The sequence below is a fragment of the Lissotriton vulgaris genome, chromosome 10 (genome assembly GCF_964263255.1).
Source record: "Lissotriton vulgaris chromosome 10, aLisVul1.2, whole genome shotgun sequence".
NCBI classification, from domain to species: domain Eukaryota; kingdom Metazoa; phylum Chordata; class Amphibia; order Caudata; family Salamandridae; genus Lissotriton; species Lissotriton vulgaris.
This window is the reverse complement of record NC_141698.1, coordinates 946,771,340-946,787,871: the sequence shown is the minus strand read 5'-3', so window position 1 is coordinate 946,787,871 and position 16,532 is coordinate 946,771,340. Positions and strand designations below refer to the sequence as shown.

General features: G+C 43.4%; 1 protein-coding gene across 8 annotated transcripts in view; it reads right to left on the bottom strand.

The window, feature by feature from the left end:
• The window catches only part of SGCE (sarcoglycan epsilon), a 255,774-nt gene that overhangs the window by 9,347 nt on the left and 229,895 nt on the right, over window positions 1-16,532 (bottom strand). For 4 of the 8 annotated variants that reach the window (XM_086941944.1, XM_086941945.1, XM_086941940.1 and 1 more), the window contains 2 exons: window positions 4,538-4,581; window positions 4,297-4,331 (listed from right to left, as the gene is read on the bottom strand). In XM_086941944.1, the coding sequence (XP_086798070.1) occupies window positions 4,297-4,331; window positions 4,538-4,581 (79 nt within the window). The remainder of the gene's footprint in view (window positions 1-4,296; window positions 4,332-4,537; window positions 4,582-16,532) is intronic. The other 4 variants (XM_086941946.1, XM_086941947.1, XM_086941942.1 and 1 more) reach the window with 1 other exon arrangement.

The window sequence follows — 16,532 nt, the reverse complement described above, 5'->3', positions numbered from 1 at the left end:
GCATCTTCAGCAGACCAAAACAAGTTCAGATTGACAACTGAACCTGAGGTGCCATGGAGAGGGCATCATCCATTTTAACACCCAAGTTTTTAACCGCCCTAACCGCGGACTGGGGAGGCAACATATCTTGGGGCCACCATTGTTTCCAGACATCCAGCGGAGGGAGCCAAAGAAGATGATTTCAGATTTGTCTCTGTTACATTTCAAATAGTTATGTTTAAAAAAGGCAAAAGTTTCTTTTAGGCAGTTATTGATCTTCTCCCCATTGAATTCCTCACCCTTCCTGCATGTGAACAGCAATTGGGTGCCATCGGCGTATGATAATATTGAGACCTCATTATCTTCCGCCAATGATGCTAGTGGGGCCATCTATAGGTTAAAGAGTGCAGGGCTCAGAATAGAGCCCAGTGGCACACCCACACTCAAAGTCGGCACCATGGCCGAAAAGGGGGGTGCCCAAACCTCCTGGTTTCTGCCCTTTAAAAAGGAAGTAAACCACTTCAACACCGTGCCCTCAAGCCCACATTCCCTCAGTCTTTGCAGGAGGTGGCCATGGGGCACGGTGTCAAATGCCGCAGATAGGTTCAAAAGGACCAAAACCGCTTTGACACTTACGTCCAGGGTCTTTTTGATGGATTCAGATACCTCCAATAATGCAGTCTAAGTACGGAGGGGCAGATTTATGTTAACTGGCGCATCCCCAGGGATGCGCCAGTTAACGTGCGCCACAGTGCGCCACAGCTCCGCCACCCATGGTGCGCCGCATTTATAATGCGGCGCACCATGGTGCAAAAATGGCACAGATACGTGACGCATCTGTGCCGGAAATGTGGCGCATTACTGGAGTTGCGTCGCAAGCGCGACGCAGCTCCAGCAAGGCTCGGGGGTACACCATCTGCACAATGCTGCGTCAAGACCTACGCCTGCTTCAAGCAGGCGCAGGGTTTTGACGCAGCATTGCCCTGAAAGTTACTGAGTGAAATCTCATAGATTTCACTCAGCCACTTTCAGGAGGCGTTCCTGCGCAGGAACGCCCCCCCCCCTGCGCAGGAACGCCTCCTTATGGTGCAGTGCTTTACAACGTGACGCATCTCCTAGATGCGTCATGTTGTAAATAGGGCGCATTGTTTGCGCCGCAGTTGCGTCAAATAAAGTCATGCAATTGCGGCACAAAGAGGCGCAACGGCCTCATAAATCTGCCCCTTAGATTCTGCCTGAAACCGGACTGGCTAGGGTGAAACAGATTATTAACCTCTGCAAAATTGCTGATTACTGTGTGGACGCATTTTTCAACTGTTTTTATCAAAAAAGAGAAATAGGTCTATAGTTAGTAAAGACCATAGGATCCGCCGTATGTTTTTTTAATAGTGCAATTATTTTCGCACACTTCCATCCGGCTGGGACCCATCCACTAAGAAGACAAGTGTTCAACACACGATTAACAGTAGGGTTCAAAATCTCTGCTGTAGAAGCCAAAAATGTTGCCGGGCAAGGATCTACAAGCGAACCTGATTTCAATCCCTTCATTATTGCTAGAGAGGTCTCTAAAGGCATAAGCGGAAAGATGGAGAGGGAGCAGCATCTTTCCGACACTGGGGGACAGCCCGTAGAGGGGTCCACACATCTGTTAAGTCTGGATCATTGAACAAAGCTTGTACAGACACTATCTTAGTGTAAACGAAATTGGCTAGGTTCCCAATCCACTTATCCGAGGGAGAGGCAGGCCTAAATGCAGCCTTAGGTGTGGAAAAGCTTCTAACAATGTCAAAGATCTCTCTGCTTTTGTTTCCTGCAGATTCAATTTTTGAAGCAAAGAAACTCTTCTTAGCTTCCTGTATCTTTTTATGGTAGCCTCGTAAAGCCTCTTTATAGTTCTTTTTATTTTCCGCTTTAAAATCCTTCCTCCAAACTCTTTTCTGACGTTTACAGTCTTTTCTGCACTGGCGTAGCGTGTCAGTGAACCAAGGAGCTGAAGATCTAATTATACTTATAGGACGTGAGATAGGAGAGGCCAGGGACAGGGTACCTTGTGCAATCCATTTTATCAAAGCTTCTGCATCCCGGTCTATATCACCAATAAGAATGGGTGGATAGAGATCTAATTCGCAGTTAAAAGCCTCTGGAGCGATCTTATAAAAAGCTCTGGAGATGAAGGATAGCTGCTTAACTTGGGCCTGTGCATACTTTATCACTTTAGGTAGCTTAAACCTGATCAAATAATGATCGGAGCAGGGTAGGAGTAGGGGGGCTCTGTCTGAATTAAACAGTTTGCAAATACTTGATCAAGGGTATGGCACTTCTCATGCGTGGGGGCGGATATATATGGCACAATACCGTCCAAACGCCCTCAAAGACTCCAACAAGGAAGAAGATTCCGCGCTATCCTTACACACCAAGTGATAATAAAGTCTCCCAGAACCATAAAATGTTTAAATCTAAGAGCCAAAGGAGCAATAGCGTCACCAATAGACTTTACAAAAGCTCCTGCATGCCCTGGCAGTCTATATACCAGGACTCCCACCAAGCACTGATGGGGGACAAAGAAGCCTGAAAACATAAACATTCCATCCCTTCAATGTCCTCCATGGGAATACAGGTAATAGCTATGTCTTCTTTACTGATAATGGCAAGCCCACATCCTTTGCTTCCAGTCCGATCTTTCCTAGTAATCAAGTAGCCCAGGGGGATTGCTGAAGCTATAATCGGATTAGATGAGGCGGACAGCCATGTTTCAGTCAGAAACGACATATCAGGATTGGTTTCAGCCAATATATCCTGGATATGCAAGGCATGTTTATTAAGTGAGCGACAGTTTAAAAGTAGAACTTCAATATATTGTTGGTGCTCAAGTATAGCAACTGGCTCTTCCTGTCCTTGAATATAGACCTCGTGCTGTATACTAGAGATATCATTGACGCTATCCCAACTGCAGTATCAGCACCCTGGTCTTGGACAATTCGTCTCTATGTTAACAGCTTTCTTACATTGAGAGCGAATACTTAACTCTAGAAGAGTTTCCCTGTCATATATAAGTAACTTATTCATATATGGCTTCCGACCAGCAGAGTGCCCGGCTCCGGTCGCCTCCGGGGCGCAGATGGGCTTGCCTTTGGCGTGCATTGGCGAGCCCGCTGTGCGGCCGGACAGCCTTCGGAATAAGTACTGTGCCGTCGGCGGAAATGACGTAGGCAGGGGGAGGAGCCATGTCCCTCTACAACAATCGGTCGCTAAGTGACCGTGATGGACCGGGGACCGGTTTCAATATGCCACAAAAATTACTGCCAGCAAAGATAACGTTCTCTCAATAATGATTCCCCTCAAGAGCAGATTTCCCCGTTAAAAGCAGGTTGGTAATTAACACCAAAAATCAAATGCACACTAAAGAAAAGAATTAAAAAATGTAGCGCGTTGCAGCCGCCATGCAAGGGCTTACTGTCTCGAGCGCCGCGTGAATCTCCACCCGTTAAGTGCCGTGCCGTCTGCAGAAATGACGGAGGCAGGGGGAGGAGCCGCGTCCCTCCACAACAATCGGTCGCTAAGTGACCGTGGTGGAATGGGGACCGGCTTCAATATGCCTTTATTCAATATTCAATAAGCAGTTGTCTGCTAATCCACTTTAGTTTCCTCTGTTGATTTTTACACTACATAAAATGATCAATTTAGCTTTTTTTCTCTAACTTGGGCATACTGTGGAATTAAGATATTGTAACCTGGTCTTTAAATGAGCATCCCATTATATGTGGCTCATATTCATAAATCATACCTGAACTTAGGTCCAAACTTTTTCACCGGGGAAAGTCACCTGCTGTGATGTGGCAAAATGTATAAGAGAAAATCCAATCAAAAATGGAAAAAAAGGAAGCAGGAATTGGAGTGCATACACTCATTCTTTCAAGTTATTCCCCATTGTCTTGTTATTGGAGTTACTCGCTCCCATGGGTGCAATGTCTGTGACATCAGTAATGCCTACGACCCCAATGGGCCTCTCGGTAATCCCCTAGCTATCAGTTTTAATTTCAACACATATATATTTTGTCTGATAGAGACCCACTATCTTTCAAAAACTCTCTCTTTTATTCAAGTATTTTCTAATTTAATACATGTACATTAATCTTAATATTTATTACACTAACCTTATCATACTGTAACTCATGGAGTTCTCATTTTGAAGCATTTATGTGAGCATCTTTCCCTAGTTGAGCACTCTGAGAATTTAAGACTGAAAACCTATGTGCAATGAAATGGGGACAGTGACAAATTTATGAATGGGCATTTTGTATCACGATGTATACTTGCCTCAAATCTTTGAAATGTTGTCATACGATATTCTCCTTTAATTCCCGAAAGCAGTAACAAAGAGGAGAAAAATGTAAATGAAAACATTGAATGCAGCCTGTTCATTGACAGGAATGTGAATGTAGCTCCTCCGATTTTGTGATAGCTTCTGTAATAAATGTGGACAAACCATACATAGCCTCTTAAATTACAAACACCATCATTTGTGGGATGATATAATTTCACCCTGTACCATACTAACCTGCAATCTTTTGTTGTGGAATCTGAGTCTGATGTTGTAAATTCCTAAAGGAAAAAAATGACATTTCTTAAGTGAAATTTTTAGGTGAAAGTACTACATTTATAATGCATGTAATAAACATAATAGTTTCACAATTGTTTAGCGTGGTTTATTATTTTTCTCAAAATCAGAATTCATCTAATACATTGACAACTGCATCACTTTTATTATAGCTTCTAAAAGGTTATATAAACAATTTTTAGCTAAGGAGTGAATTGTATGTGATCTGGAGAGATGCGGGTTGGGGGCAATTTGAAGATAAAACACTTCAATATGTGTGGTAAACTTAAATGCAGATAATTCAACAGAGATCTGATGGTCATTCAACTGATCGAAAAATAGAATAAATAAGAAGTTGTGTTTTGAGTGGAACCTAGGGCCAACAGTTGAGTCTGCTATATATAGCTGTTTGGATTGTCCCATGATTGTCATTTCAGTCAGTGCAATTCAGAATGATACATTTTCAGTGTTTTTATGCCTACTGTTGTTTCATACCAACTATGGGTGATACTGAAAACCTAATACAACGAGCAAATTATTCAGGGGCAAAAAGCCAATTTTAAAATATAATCCCTCACTGTGACCAGCTGTATTAAAACTTTTTTTACAAAATAATCTGTATCACACTTATTCCCAGGGCTTCTAAAGGCATCGTGGGGCATATTACCAACGCTTAGCGATATTTACCGCTAACGATGCTTAGCAACGAATTTTCTAACGCTAAGCATCGCCGGAAATTATCGCAGAGATAACTTGCTATTAGCAAGGTTTATCTCAGTAGTGATAAAAAGCCTCGCTCTAACTGCCAATTGAGAGATTATCGCTGGAAAACCAACGATAATCTCTCGAAGTTTGGAGTTAGCTTGATGATAGGGGCTCACAAATTTAGCCATGATATCCACCTTCCATAGGATATCATGGCTAAGTCAGGAAAATACCAGGTGTAAAAAAAGCAGTGCTAACCGCGGTTAGCACTGCTTTTTTTATCACTAACAGGGTTAGCGAAATCCTTGATAATAGGAGAAATGTCGCTTAACAACATTTCTACTATTATTTTTCTCTGGAACGCCCCCTTTGCATCTCATTAGAGATGCAAGGGGAAGCGTGGAGAAAAAGGGTGCTAACATGCGAATTTGCGTGTTAGCACCCTGTTGCTGATAGGGAGATAATTTTATCTCCGCTTTCTTGGCTTTTAAAGCCAAAAAAGAGGAGATAAATCCCTTGATAACATGCCCCCGTATTTTGCCAGTATAACGAAAACTTCTATTCATGAATCCTCGAGCTAATGTATGATTGCTGTACTTAATTGCAGTGGGAAATTGCAAAACATCTTTTGATCCACTTACAAACTTTGGAATACACAATCTTATAGTTCAGGTTTCTGGACAACCTCCACCATTCCTGAAAATGACCTGACCTTGCAAGTACTATTTGACGAATAGCCTCAAACAACAATTGATCAATGCAGCATTTATAGATCTTTCTAAAGCAATTGCTAAGGCTGACCGAGATACAATATGGAGAAAACTAAGGCATGTTTGGAAACCTGATAGATTACACCAAGACAAATCAAGTTCAGCTTGATATCATAAACATATTGTGATTATATATTGGTGAATCCAGGCCATGCCTTTTCACCACTATGTTTTTCTATGTCTTAGTTGACTTTCACAAACAATTGTTAGCTAACATAGTGAAGAGTAATACTATTGATTTTGCAAAATCAGTGTCCCACCTTCACAATGAATATGTGTATTTTTTCAGGTTAGAAAGCCTCTGGAAAACAATGACTCATATTATTATTTGAATATCTGCTTATGATCTACTCTTACTTTGTCTGCAAATATAGAAAGCTTTGAAAAGAAGGGAGAGACCCCACTGACCAAGAGAAGGGGTACCACAAGTAAATAAAAATTGCGAGATTCTCTTGGGAAGATCAGAAAATTCCCAATGACTCCTAGTCCTTTTACATATCTCTTACACAAAACAGTTCACCAGCTATACACATTCAATCAAAAGACCCCAGACACCTACTGGCCAATTATAGTACATGTAATACAACAAGGAAATGCATTGAAAATACTTTTTATTAAAAAAGTTTCTTTCACCAAGTTCTCTTAGTATCTGTTGGATGGTCCACTGTTTCACAATACATTAAAAATACATTAAAAACACATTATATCCATGTGATAAAGAGAGACAAACAAACAAATAGAAGTGCAAACTATTAATCACATATAATATCGGTTGTTCCCTATGGAATTCGTTCTGTTATTTGTTAAGATGTCCACAGCCCTTTATACTCTATTGGACATAAAAATGTTCCTTGGATGCAACCATATATGAAAAAAGCAAAGGCGTCAACGCGTTTCTGTGGTGTTTTTCCTGGTGTAAACCACCTTCTTCAAGACTTAAACTATATAACAGTCTCTCTTGTGTTAAGACCCGGAAAAGTCCTTCACAATTCCAAGGATGGATCAGAAACTTGTACCCTTGAATCAATATGGGCGGGGCTCCTTTGGGCTCCAAGCGCAAGTTCTACACGGTCTCTAGTACATGAGCGCAACAATCTTCTTAAGTACACACTTGACGATTGAGGGCTGGAGATACCGCACACGAAATACAGCACAGCAAGGTTCCACCACTAGTGGCTGTATTTTGGGATCCTATATGTATGAACAAACCAGTTCACGGATTCCCAGTAACATTGCAGTGTCTCATATTTACAATAAACCCTGGATTCTTACACAGGATGAAGGCTGTAGGGGTTATCCGATTGCACCTCAATTACTTAAACACTTTAGGAGGAGTGCTACGCCCATGTACTAGAGACCGTGTAGAACTTGCGCTTGGAGCCCTAAGGAGCCCCGCCCAGCTTGTCTGAAGCTTGGTTTGAGTTTCTTTAAAGCAGGTGAGAACCATTTTTGAGCGTCGTGTATCCTGTGTGATTTGATGTTTTTCAAAGGAGCGACCATATCGCTGGCCGATTCGAGCCAGGTAATGAGATTTTTTGACTGAGTGGAAAGGGCGATGGCTCGGGACGGGGGGACTGTGTTAATTAGGATGGTTTGGAATGTCTCAATACAGGCCTGACTCCAGTTCCTCGCCTTCATGCTGCTAGGTCTGGCGGTAGGGGCCGCAGCCATGTCCGGGATCGTGCAGGTTATTAAGCAGTGATCTGACCAAGTGCAAGGGAGGATTGCAAATTGTGTGATATCTAGGTTTAATGACCTCGCTTGGTCTAAGATATGTCCCTTGTGGTGCGTGGCGGCGTGTGCGTTCTGGGAACAATTTAGACTGGTCAGGGATTCCGTAAATTCTCGAGAGAGTGGACTTTCATTTATGTCACCAGTTCATCGATGCTTTGAAGCAAAGTAATGAAGCTAACATGCAAGCTATTTTATTATAAAGGAGTGCATGGTTTCCGATGCCCTTCATTAAATGGTTGAGGGCAATTGCAGATATTTTTCTGGAAAAATACATATTGATGCACCAAAGTGTAGTAACCGAAGCAATTTCACTAGGAAATGGGATGAAGAGAATCATCTATAAAGTCTATGACCAGCTTGTGAAACCCTCACATCAGTTGTTGAAGTTGTCTGTTGCATCTTTAAAAAAATGTGTTGAAGAGCTAGTTGAAGATACTGAGAACAGATTGCAATACAACAGATCTTTGAACATTGCTCAAGTACCTTTGAACATTACCAAAGAAGTGATTAGCGCTTGGTATACACATTGTTGTTTGAAAAATTGGGAATTTTAACCAGATTCACAAGCTTTGACACAGCTATTCTACTCTTTTCAAATGTAAAAATGTTGGCAGCTTTTGCTGAGCAAAAGGTCATGATATGTTATCAAGCAGCTAGTTTTTTCAAATTTGAAAGTGGCCTGTATTTCTTTCACAAAGGATTTGACATGCAATAGAGGGATAAAAGAAGAGTTCATATTCTTCCCTTTATGCAAAACACATCAGTAAGATGCCATGCATCTATTATTTGCATGTCAGTGTTAAAATGGCTTTAATGGAAACATCCAATGCCAATTCTTGTAAATAATAATGTGTATTCAGTTCAATTTGCCTTGGAAATATTGGACCATCCACACTCACACTGTCAATATTTTGTATAGTCTTTTCAACTTTTAAAAATCATTAACGTATTTGTAAACTATATTATTTTTACTGCCTTACTGTGGAAACGGACAGTGTTATTTTAAATAATGTAATGCAAATAGCAAGAACCCTGCATCCCACCAACAGAGGTGAAAAGGATTGGTAACGTGGAAACGGATCAAAATGCACACTTACAGTCAATATTTTGTATAGCCTTTTCAACTTTTATAAATCATTTACGTATTTGTAAACTATATTATTTTTACTACCTTACTGTGGAAACGGACAGTGTTATTTTAAATAATTTAATGCAAATAGCAAAAACCCTGTATCCCACCAACAGAGGTGAAAAGGATTGGTAACGTGGAAACAGATCAAAATGCACACTTACAAAAGGTTGACCTTGGATATCTTGTTTGTGGCAACGCTAAAAGGTCAATAGGCTGCTTACTATGAGATGCACAGGCAGGGTACCATCTGCCAACCAGTTTGCCCCAGAGCCCATGTTGGCAATATTATTGGCGCAGGGGCAACAGATTGCCCTCATTTGCATGGACCAACACCACCAGACAAATGAAGGAATGCTCCCCTTGAAACCCTGATGGAGCAAAATGTGCACAAATGTAAACTGTATTACAGAATCTGTTACACAAGTATCTGCAGTCTATTCTGTAATATGAAAGTGCCACAGGGTCACAAAAGCTGGTGCAAATGTCATTATGTGGCCCTGGAGCTTTTGGTTTAGTCAATACTTGTTTTAAAAGAAAGATCATATCAGTATATGAACTCCCTGAGGAAAAGAGCAACTTTGACCATCCTCTAACTATCGGCAGGCTTCAACACCATATCCCACCACACACTGGCTGAAAGACTCCACCACATCGGCAACAAGGAACCGCGCTCAGATGGATGGACGGAAGAACCCAGAGGATCCATCTCCCACCTCTAAACCCAAGGAGATCACCTGTGGTGTCCCGCAGGGCTCATCCCTCAGCCCCATACTCTTCAACACAATATGACCACACTGGCCAACATCGTCAGATCCCACAGTCTCAACATAATTTCCTACGCAGATGACACCCAACTCATCCTCTTACTCGAAGACCCAACTATTACCAGAACCGACTTCCACAGATGCATGACAAACGTCGCCGACTGGATGAAGAACTACCTGCAGCTGAACAGAGACAAGACGAAAGTAGTGATATTTGGCAACAGCAGCATCACATGTAATGACCATTGGTTGCCATCAGACCTAGAACCCGCACCCACTCCCTCCAACCACACCAGAAACCTCTGAATCGTCATTGACAACAAGCTCACCATAAAATCACAGATCAACTGTGTCTCCTTCACCTGCGTCTCCTTCACCTGTTAAAACGCAATGAATGTGAATACGTTTTATCGTATCTTTTCTTTGTGACTCCTTGGGCACGCATAAGTGACAAACGATAGATTCCCACCAATTACTTGGGAATCAGAGTGGTCATGTTTGAGGTTACCAACAACATCTATAACCCTGTAAGGTTAGAGGTTTAGATGTGGTACTGTGAGCTAGTCAAGCAAACCAACATTTGCTGATTATGTAAGAAGATGCAGTCTCTGTATTATGAAGTTTTGTTTATCCAAATACACAGTCCTACAAAATTCATAGAACCCATATAACAGCATGTCCCAATTTTTTTTTTATTTAAAAAAAAAAAAGTTATTGGTTGTTTCCACATAAAGCAATACATACAATACTACAAATGATATAAGGAGTAGACATATGAAGATAAACAAAATAGAGATAGTAAAAAACTAATGCATTGAGGAATCAGGTGGGTTTGGCAGTATATCACATTTTCATACACAAGTAGTGCTTGGCTTAGCTTCACAAAAGCCACTTAGTAGATTAACGACGTCCCAAAGTGTATCTAAACAATCAGCAAGGAGTACCATAGCTCAGGGATCAGAACAATTTAGATATCGGTAAGAATCTAATCGTCTATAGACTAGTGTCATTAACCTGGAGCGAACACTAGTGAGAGTATTCGATGGGGATGATTGGTTTCTCAGGTCTACTGTGGTTCATGGCGGTTTGTGTGAGTTAAAATAGAGATCAAGAGTGTCCCACATGTGCCTGATAGGGGGTTTCCAGGGTGAATTCTGGAGAGCTACGCTGTCAGCCCCCCTTAGGTCGGAGACCCAGTTCAACCAGCATTTGAAGGATGCTTTGCACGTATCTTTCCAATTGTTGAGTATGATCTTAACCATCCATAGTAACCTGAGTAAAGTCCCCCTCGCTCTAGAACCCCCTTCCACCCTCGACACACCCCGTCTCAAATGCACTCTCCTCAACTGCAGATCAGCCGCAAAACACTCCTTCGCGATCGCCGATCTCATCCTAAAACTGGATCTTGACTTAATCATCATGACTGAAACATGGCTAACAGAATCTTCTACACCTATAATGGACATTCTGGTTCCCCCCAACTACCACATCACCAGACTTGACAGGACTGGCAATAAAAAAGGTGGCGGAATCGCATGTATACACAGGCGCAACCTCTCTGTCCTGAAAGTAACTTCCCCCTCCCTACCCTCCCCAACCTCCTGTGAATACATCTGCCTCGATATTATCAGTGAGGGCAAACCGATTTGCACTCTTCACGGCGTTTATCACCCACCCGGCGACAACCTTACCTTCTCCCAGCAAATCATGGATATGATCTCAACCAACTCCGGGCGACAACTCACACAAATATACCTTGGTGACTTCAACCTCCACTGGAACGATCACAATGATGCGGTGGTAAAAGGTCTGAAGAATTTCCTTAACGCCCTTGACCTCACTCAAATCTGCAATAGTCCAACTCACAAGAAAGGCTCTATCCTCGACCTTATCATCTCCAAAGAAGCCTCTATCCAACTCGAATCTATCCAACCCTGTGACTGGTCAGACCATCATATTATCACATTCTTCATCAATGTAAAAGTTAAATTTAACCCTGTTCAATCCGCCAGGCCCAAAATCTGGAAAAGAGACATGAAAAAACTAAACTCAAACTCTCTGCCCCCCAACAGCTGCAATTCACTACTTCCTCCTACTGGCGTTAAGGACGTCCAATCCTTGACTGATCACTATCTTAATACTATGTCCTCAATAATTAATGAAGTCGCACCCTTGCAGCTAAAAAAAGCCTCCGCAAAAATCTCCAATCCCTGGTACGACGGGAGTCTCAATGACGACAGACGCGCCATGCGAATGGCAGAGCGCACCTGGAGATCAGCTCCCTCTGCACTGAACCTAAAAACCCTGAAGAAAAAGAGAAATGCCTACTTCAGGAAAATAAAACGCTCAAAATCAGTCTTCTTCAGCCGTCAGCTTGACCTAGCCAAAAATCGTCCGAGAAAGCTGTTTGAGCTTATCCGAACGCAATCCAAAGAACACCCCCAACCTCTCAACACTATGGGTGAAGCTCCCTCCTGCGAAGACTTCGCCTCTTTCTTTATCCAAAAAACTGACAACATAAAGAATGACCTACTCATGGATGCAAGCCGCTACCCCAAACCCCTCTGCATAGCACCAACTAAACCAAAAAACAATGCCATCTGGTCAACCTTTGTCACCTACACGGAAGAAGAAATTGGCAAACTGCTCAGCACTCTGAAACCTTCCAATCACCTCACGGACCCCCTTCCTGCTAACGCTGTCAAAGTCCTTACCCCGTCGCTCCTTCCACTCTGGACTAAAATCATTAACAGCTCACTTCAACAAGGGTCCATTCCCGACTCCCTCAAAGTTGGACAAGTCACACCCTTGCTAAAGAAACCTACAGCCGACCCCTCAGACCTCAACAACTACCGCCCCATCACCAACATTCCGACTCTTGCGAAACTGCTGGAAAAATGCGTACAAATACAATTGTCTAAACACATTACTCAGTTTGATCTTCTCAACTCTCATCAATCAGGCTTCAGAGCAAATCACAGTACTGAAACTGCTATGACTCACATAATCGATGACGCCCTCCAAATCCTAGCTCATAACGATACCTGCCTACTAATCCTCCTTGATCTCTCCTCCGCATTTGACACCGTCAAACATGAGAATTTACTCGACCTATTAAACACAAGAATGGGCCTATCTGGAACTGTGCTCAAATGGTTCACGTCCTTTCTGCATAACAGGTCGCAGAAATTCAAGAGCAACAACTTGATGTCCGCGCCAAGACCTGTATCGCTAGGCGTACCACAAGGATCCTCCCTATCCCCAACTCTGTTCAACCTAGTTATGGAACCTCTCACCACCTTGCTACAAGAATCCAATGTGCACTTCCACATGTATGCTGATGACACCCAACTTTATCTCAAACTTCAATCACCCAATGACATCACGCTCTTGAACTCAACGATCAGTAGCACCCAATCCTGGCTGGCCGCTAATCATCTCAAACTTAATGCCCTCAAAACAGAGTTCCTTTTGATCTCACCTCCCGCGAAGATCACAACCGCACAAATGTGGCTTAAACACCTAACGGCACTCAATGTTCAACCCACCATCGTGGACTCAGCGAAATCCTTGGGCATAACACTCGACACCAATCTCAGCATGCAGGAACACATCAACAAAGCAACTAAGGGAGCAAATTTCCAAATCAACACCCTTAGGAAACTTAAACCCTTCCTTCCAGCCAAAGATTTCCAAACTGCGGTACAATCACTTGTCATACCTCGAATAGAATACGGCAGCACCGCCCTCTGCGGTCTCCCCCTAGCTACCACGGCACCCATAAGAGCCTCTTTAAACGCCGCAGCGAGACTTATCACTGGATCAAAAAAACACTCACACATCTCCCCTGACTTCAAATCCCTGAACTGGCTGCCTTTTGAAGCCAGGATACACCTGAAAATCGCTTGTTTGACGCACAAGGCTGTCCACCTTAGCTCACCTAGATACCTCGCTCAGAAACTGACGATTTCTGGAGGATCCAGAAACACTAGAGGCACAAACAATCTTTTGCTAAAGCCTAAAAGATTCCGCAAAGAAAAAACCTACAAACGCTCTTTCTCAGGAATGGCTCCCAGGATTTGGAACTCACTCCCCCCTGAAATCAGACTCATCCCATCTACCATACTTTTCAAGAAAGAAGTAAAAGCGATCCTCATGGCTAAATGCACTTGAACCACTACTGGGGATCAACTTCAAAGACTCAGTGCTCATCTGTACTACTTGTTCGAACCCTTTGCTTTTTTGTTTGACTTTGAAATTGACTACTTGATTGTTGATGATATCATTTCACTGTACTTTTAACACTATAGATGTATCTGTGTATATTCTGCTCTTCACCTATGTAAAGCGCTCTGATATCTGCGAAGATCTTGTTCGCGCTATATAAAACTTTCAAAATAAAAAATAAATAAAAATAAACCGCTGCCATTAGGAGTAGGTTCAAAGCGCCTCATCCCTTTCATTCAGTGACTCTGCTCTGAGGTAACTGAATGCTAGTGTCGAAAGGTCCCTTCTAGGGGAGTATGGGAAGAGTTTAGATATGAACTCGAAGACCTTATCCCAAAAGGGTATCACACATTCGCACAGAATTAATAAGTGTTCCAGGTCACCTATTTTATCATTACAGTTCCAGCAGATGGTATCTTAATGGATTTTGTGAGAGTGTAGTCGGGCTGGTATCCAGTAGGCCTTATGTAATAACCAGAACTTTATCAGGGAGAGTACTGATCTGATCTAATTTCTCATAACTGAATTCCAAGTTTTGGACCAGTCCTTCTCTGAAATCGGGAGAGAGGAGTGTGACTCCCAGAAGGATGTGAGCTTCTTATTGAGAGCAGACTGTTGTCGGCGTAGTAACTTATAAATCCAGGAGACCTGGTGGCCTAACTTGTGTAATTTTGATATATATATTGAGGAAGGGAAAGGGGTAGGTTTGATAATTTTGCTTTAGTTAAAGCAGATTTTATTTTTGGGAAGTTGTAAAATTCGAGTGGATCTAGTTTATATTTATCCTGTATTTCCTTAAAAGTTAGTGGGAAATAGATACCCCTGTTAACCAAGGTTTCAATATGTAGAGTGTTTCCTTTATATAGAATTTTACGATTATTCCAGAGGGATTCAAGATTAGACCACCTGATGCTAGTGTCTAACAGTTGATCCACCTTCAGCAGGGCCAACTTTGTGTTTTTGAATATAGGCTTTGAACAGGTGACTTTGCTGAGGTTTGCGGTTAAAAGGGCCACTGGGGCAAGATTCTTAAGGAGCGATTTTTCAATGTCCAGTGATACTGGGTGTATTCTTCTGGTGGCACAAGCCAGTATGAGCCTTGTTTTGCTAAGAATGCCGTCTGGTATAGTTTAAAATCAGCTAGGTTGACCCCTCCCAGGGATTTGTTTAGTCTGAGGTTTTTCATACTAATTCTTGCTTTTTCCCTTTCCATAGAAATTTTGAGAGTAGGATGTTCAGTTTATGGTGGAAGTCCTCTGATAGGATGAGGGGGAGCATAGCTATTAAATAGTTCACTAGAGGAGAAATCATCAAAGTCACCGAACACCAGCTGCTCACCTCCCTCGCCAAGAACCCACCTACCGACCCCACCAACTCTGACACCGCAGCCCGCAACCTCAGACAGTGGATCGAAGACTGCACCAACACCCTCACCCGCTCAAGAAACCCTCCAACAACGACCCTCAACAAAAGAGCCACATGGTTCACCAACGAGCTCCAGGCCTCCAAACGTGCATGCCAAAACTGGAGAAGACATGGCTACACGAACGCACACCGGACAACCACGCAGCCCACAAAGACGCCACCCGCAGACACCACCACCTCCTCAGACTAGCCAAGAGATCCTCCTTCAAAGATCGCTTGAACAACAATGCGCACAACAGCAAAGAGTTCTTCAGCATCGTAAAGGAACTCTCCAACCCCAGCGCCAACGCCAACGACATCCCGCCCTCACAAGAATTGCGACTCGCTAGCCATCTTCTTCCACCGCAAGATCGCTGACATCCACGACAGCTTCAACACCATGACCGCCCGGACTATGCCAGACTCCTCCTCCCCTGTGAACACCACCAGCACCAACCGCCTGACCTCCTGGTCCAGCGTCAACGACGACGAGAGAGGCAAGGTCATGAACTCCATCCACTCAGGATCTCCGTCTGACCCGTGCCCACACCACGTATTCAACAAAGCAGACACAGCCATCGCACCCCAATTATGGAAGGTCATCAAAATCTCCTTTGAAACAGCGACATTCCAGGAAACCTGGAAGCTCACTGAAATCAACACCCTCCTCAAGAAGCCCAAAGCAGACCCCAAGGAACTCAAGAACTTCCGGCCCATCTCCCTGCTCCCCTTCCCGGCAAAGGTCATCGAGAATATCGTCAACATGAAACTGGCCCGCGACAACAACATCTAGGCTGCCACAACAACATCTAGGACCCGCACCAGTCCGGATTCAGATGAAACCACAGCACCGAGACAGCCCTCATCGCCGCCACAGACGACAAAAGGCGCCAACTAGACAATGGCGAAACATCAGCCCTCATCCTCCTGGATCTGTCAGCCGCCTTCGACACGGTCTGCCATCGCACTCTAAAGACACGCCTCCTAGAAGCCGGAATCCAAGAGAAGGCCCTTGAGTGGACCACGTCCTTCCTCACCGGCAAAACCCAGAGCGTCCACCTCCCACCCTTCTGATACGAAGTCACCGACATCATCTGCGGCATCCCCCAGGGCTGATCCCTCAGCCCCACGTTGTTCAACGTCTACATGGCCCCCTCGCACTAGTGGCCGGCCTTCACGACCTCAAAATCATCCCCTACGCCGACGACAACCAGCTCATC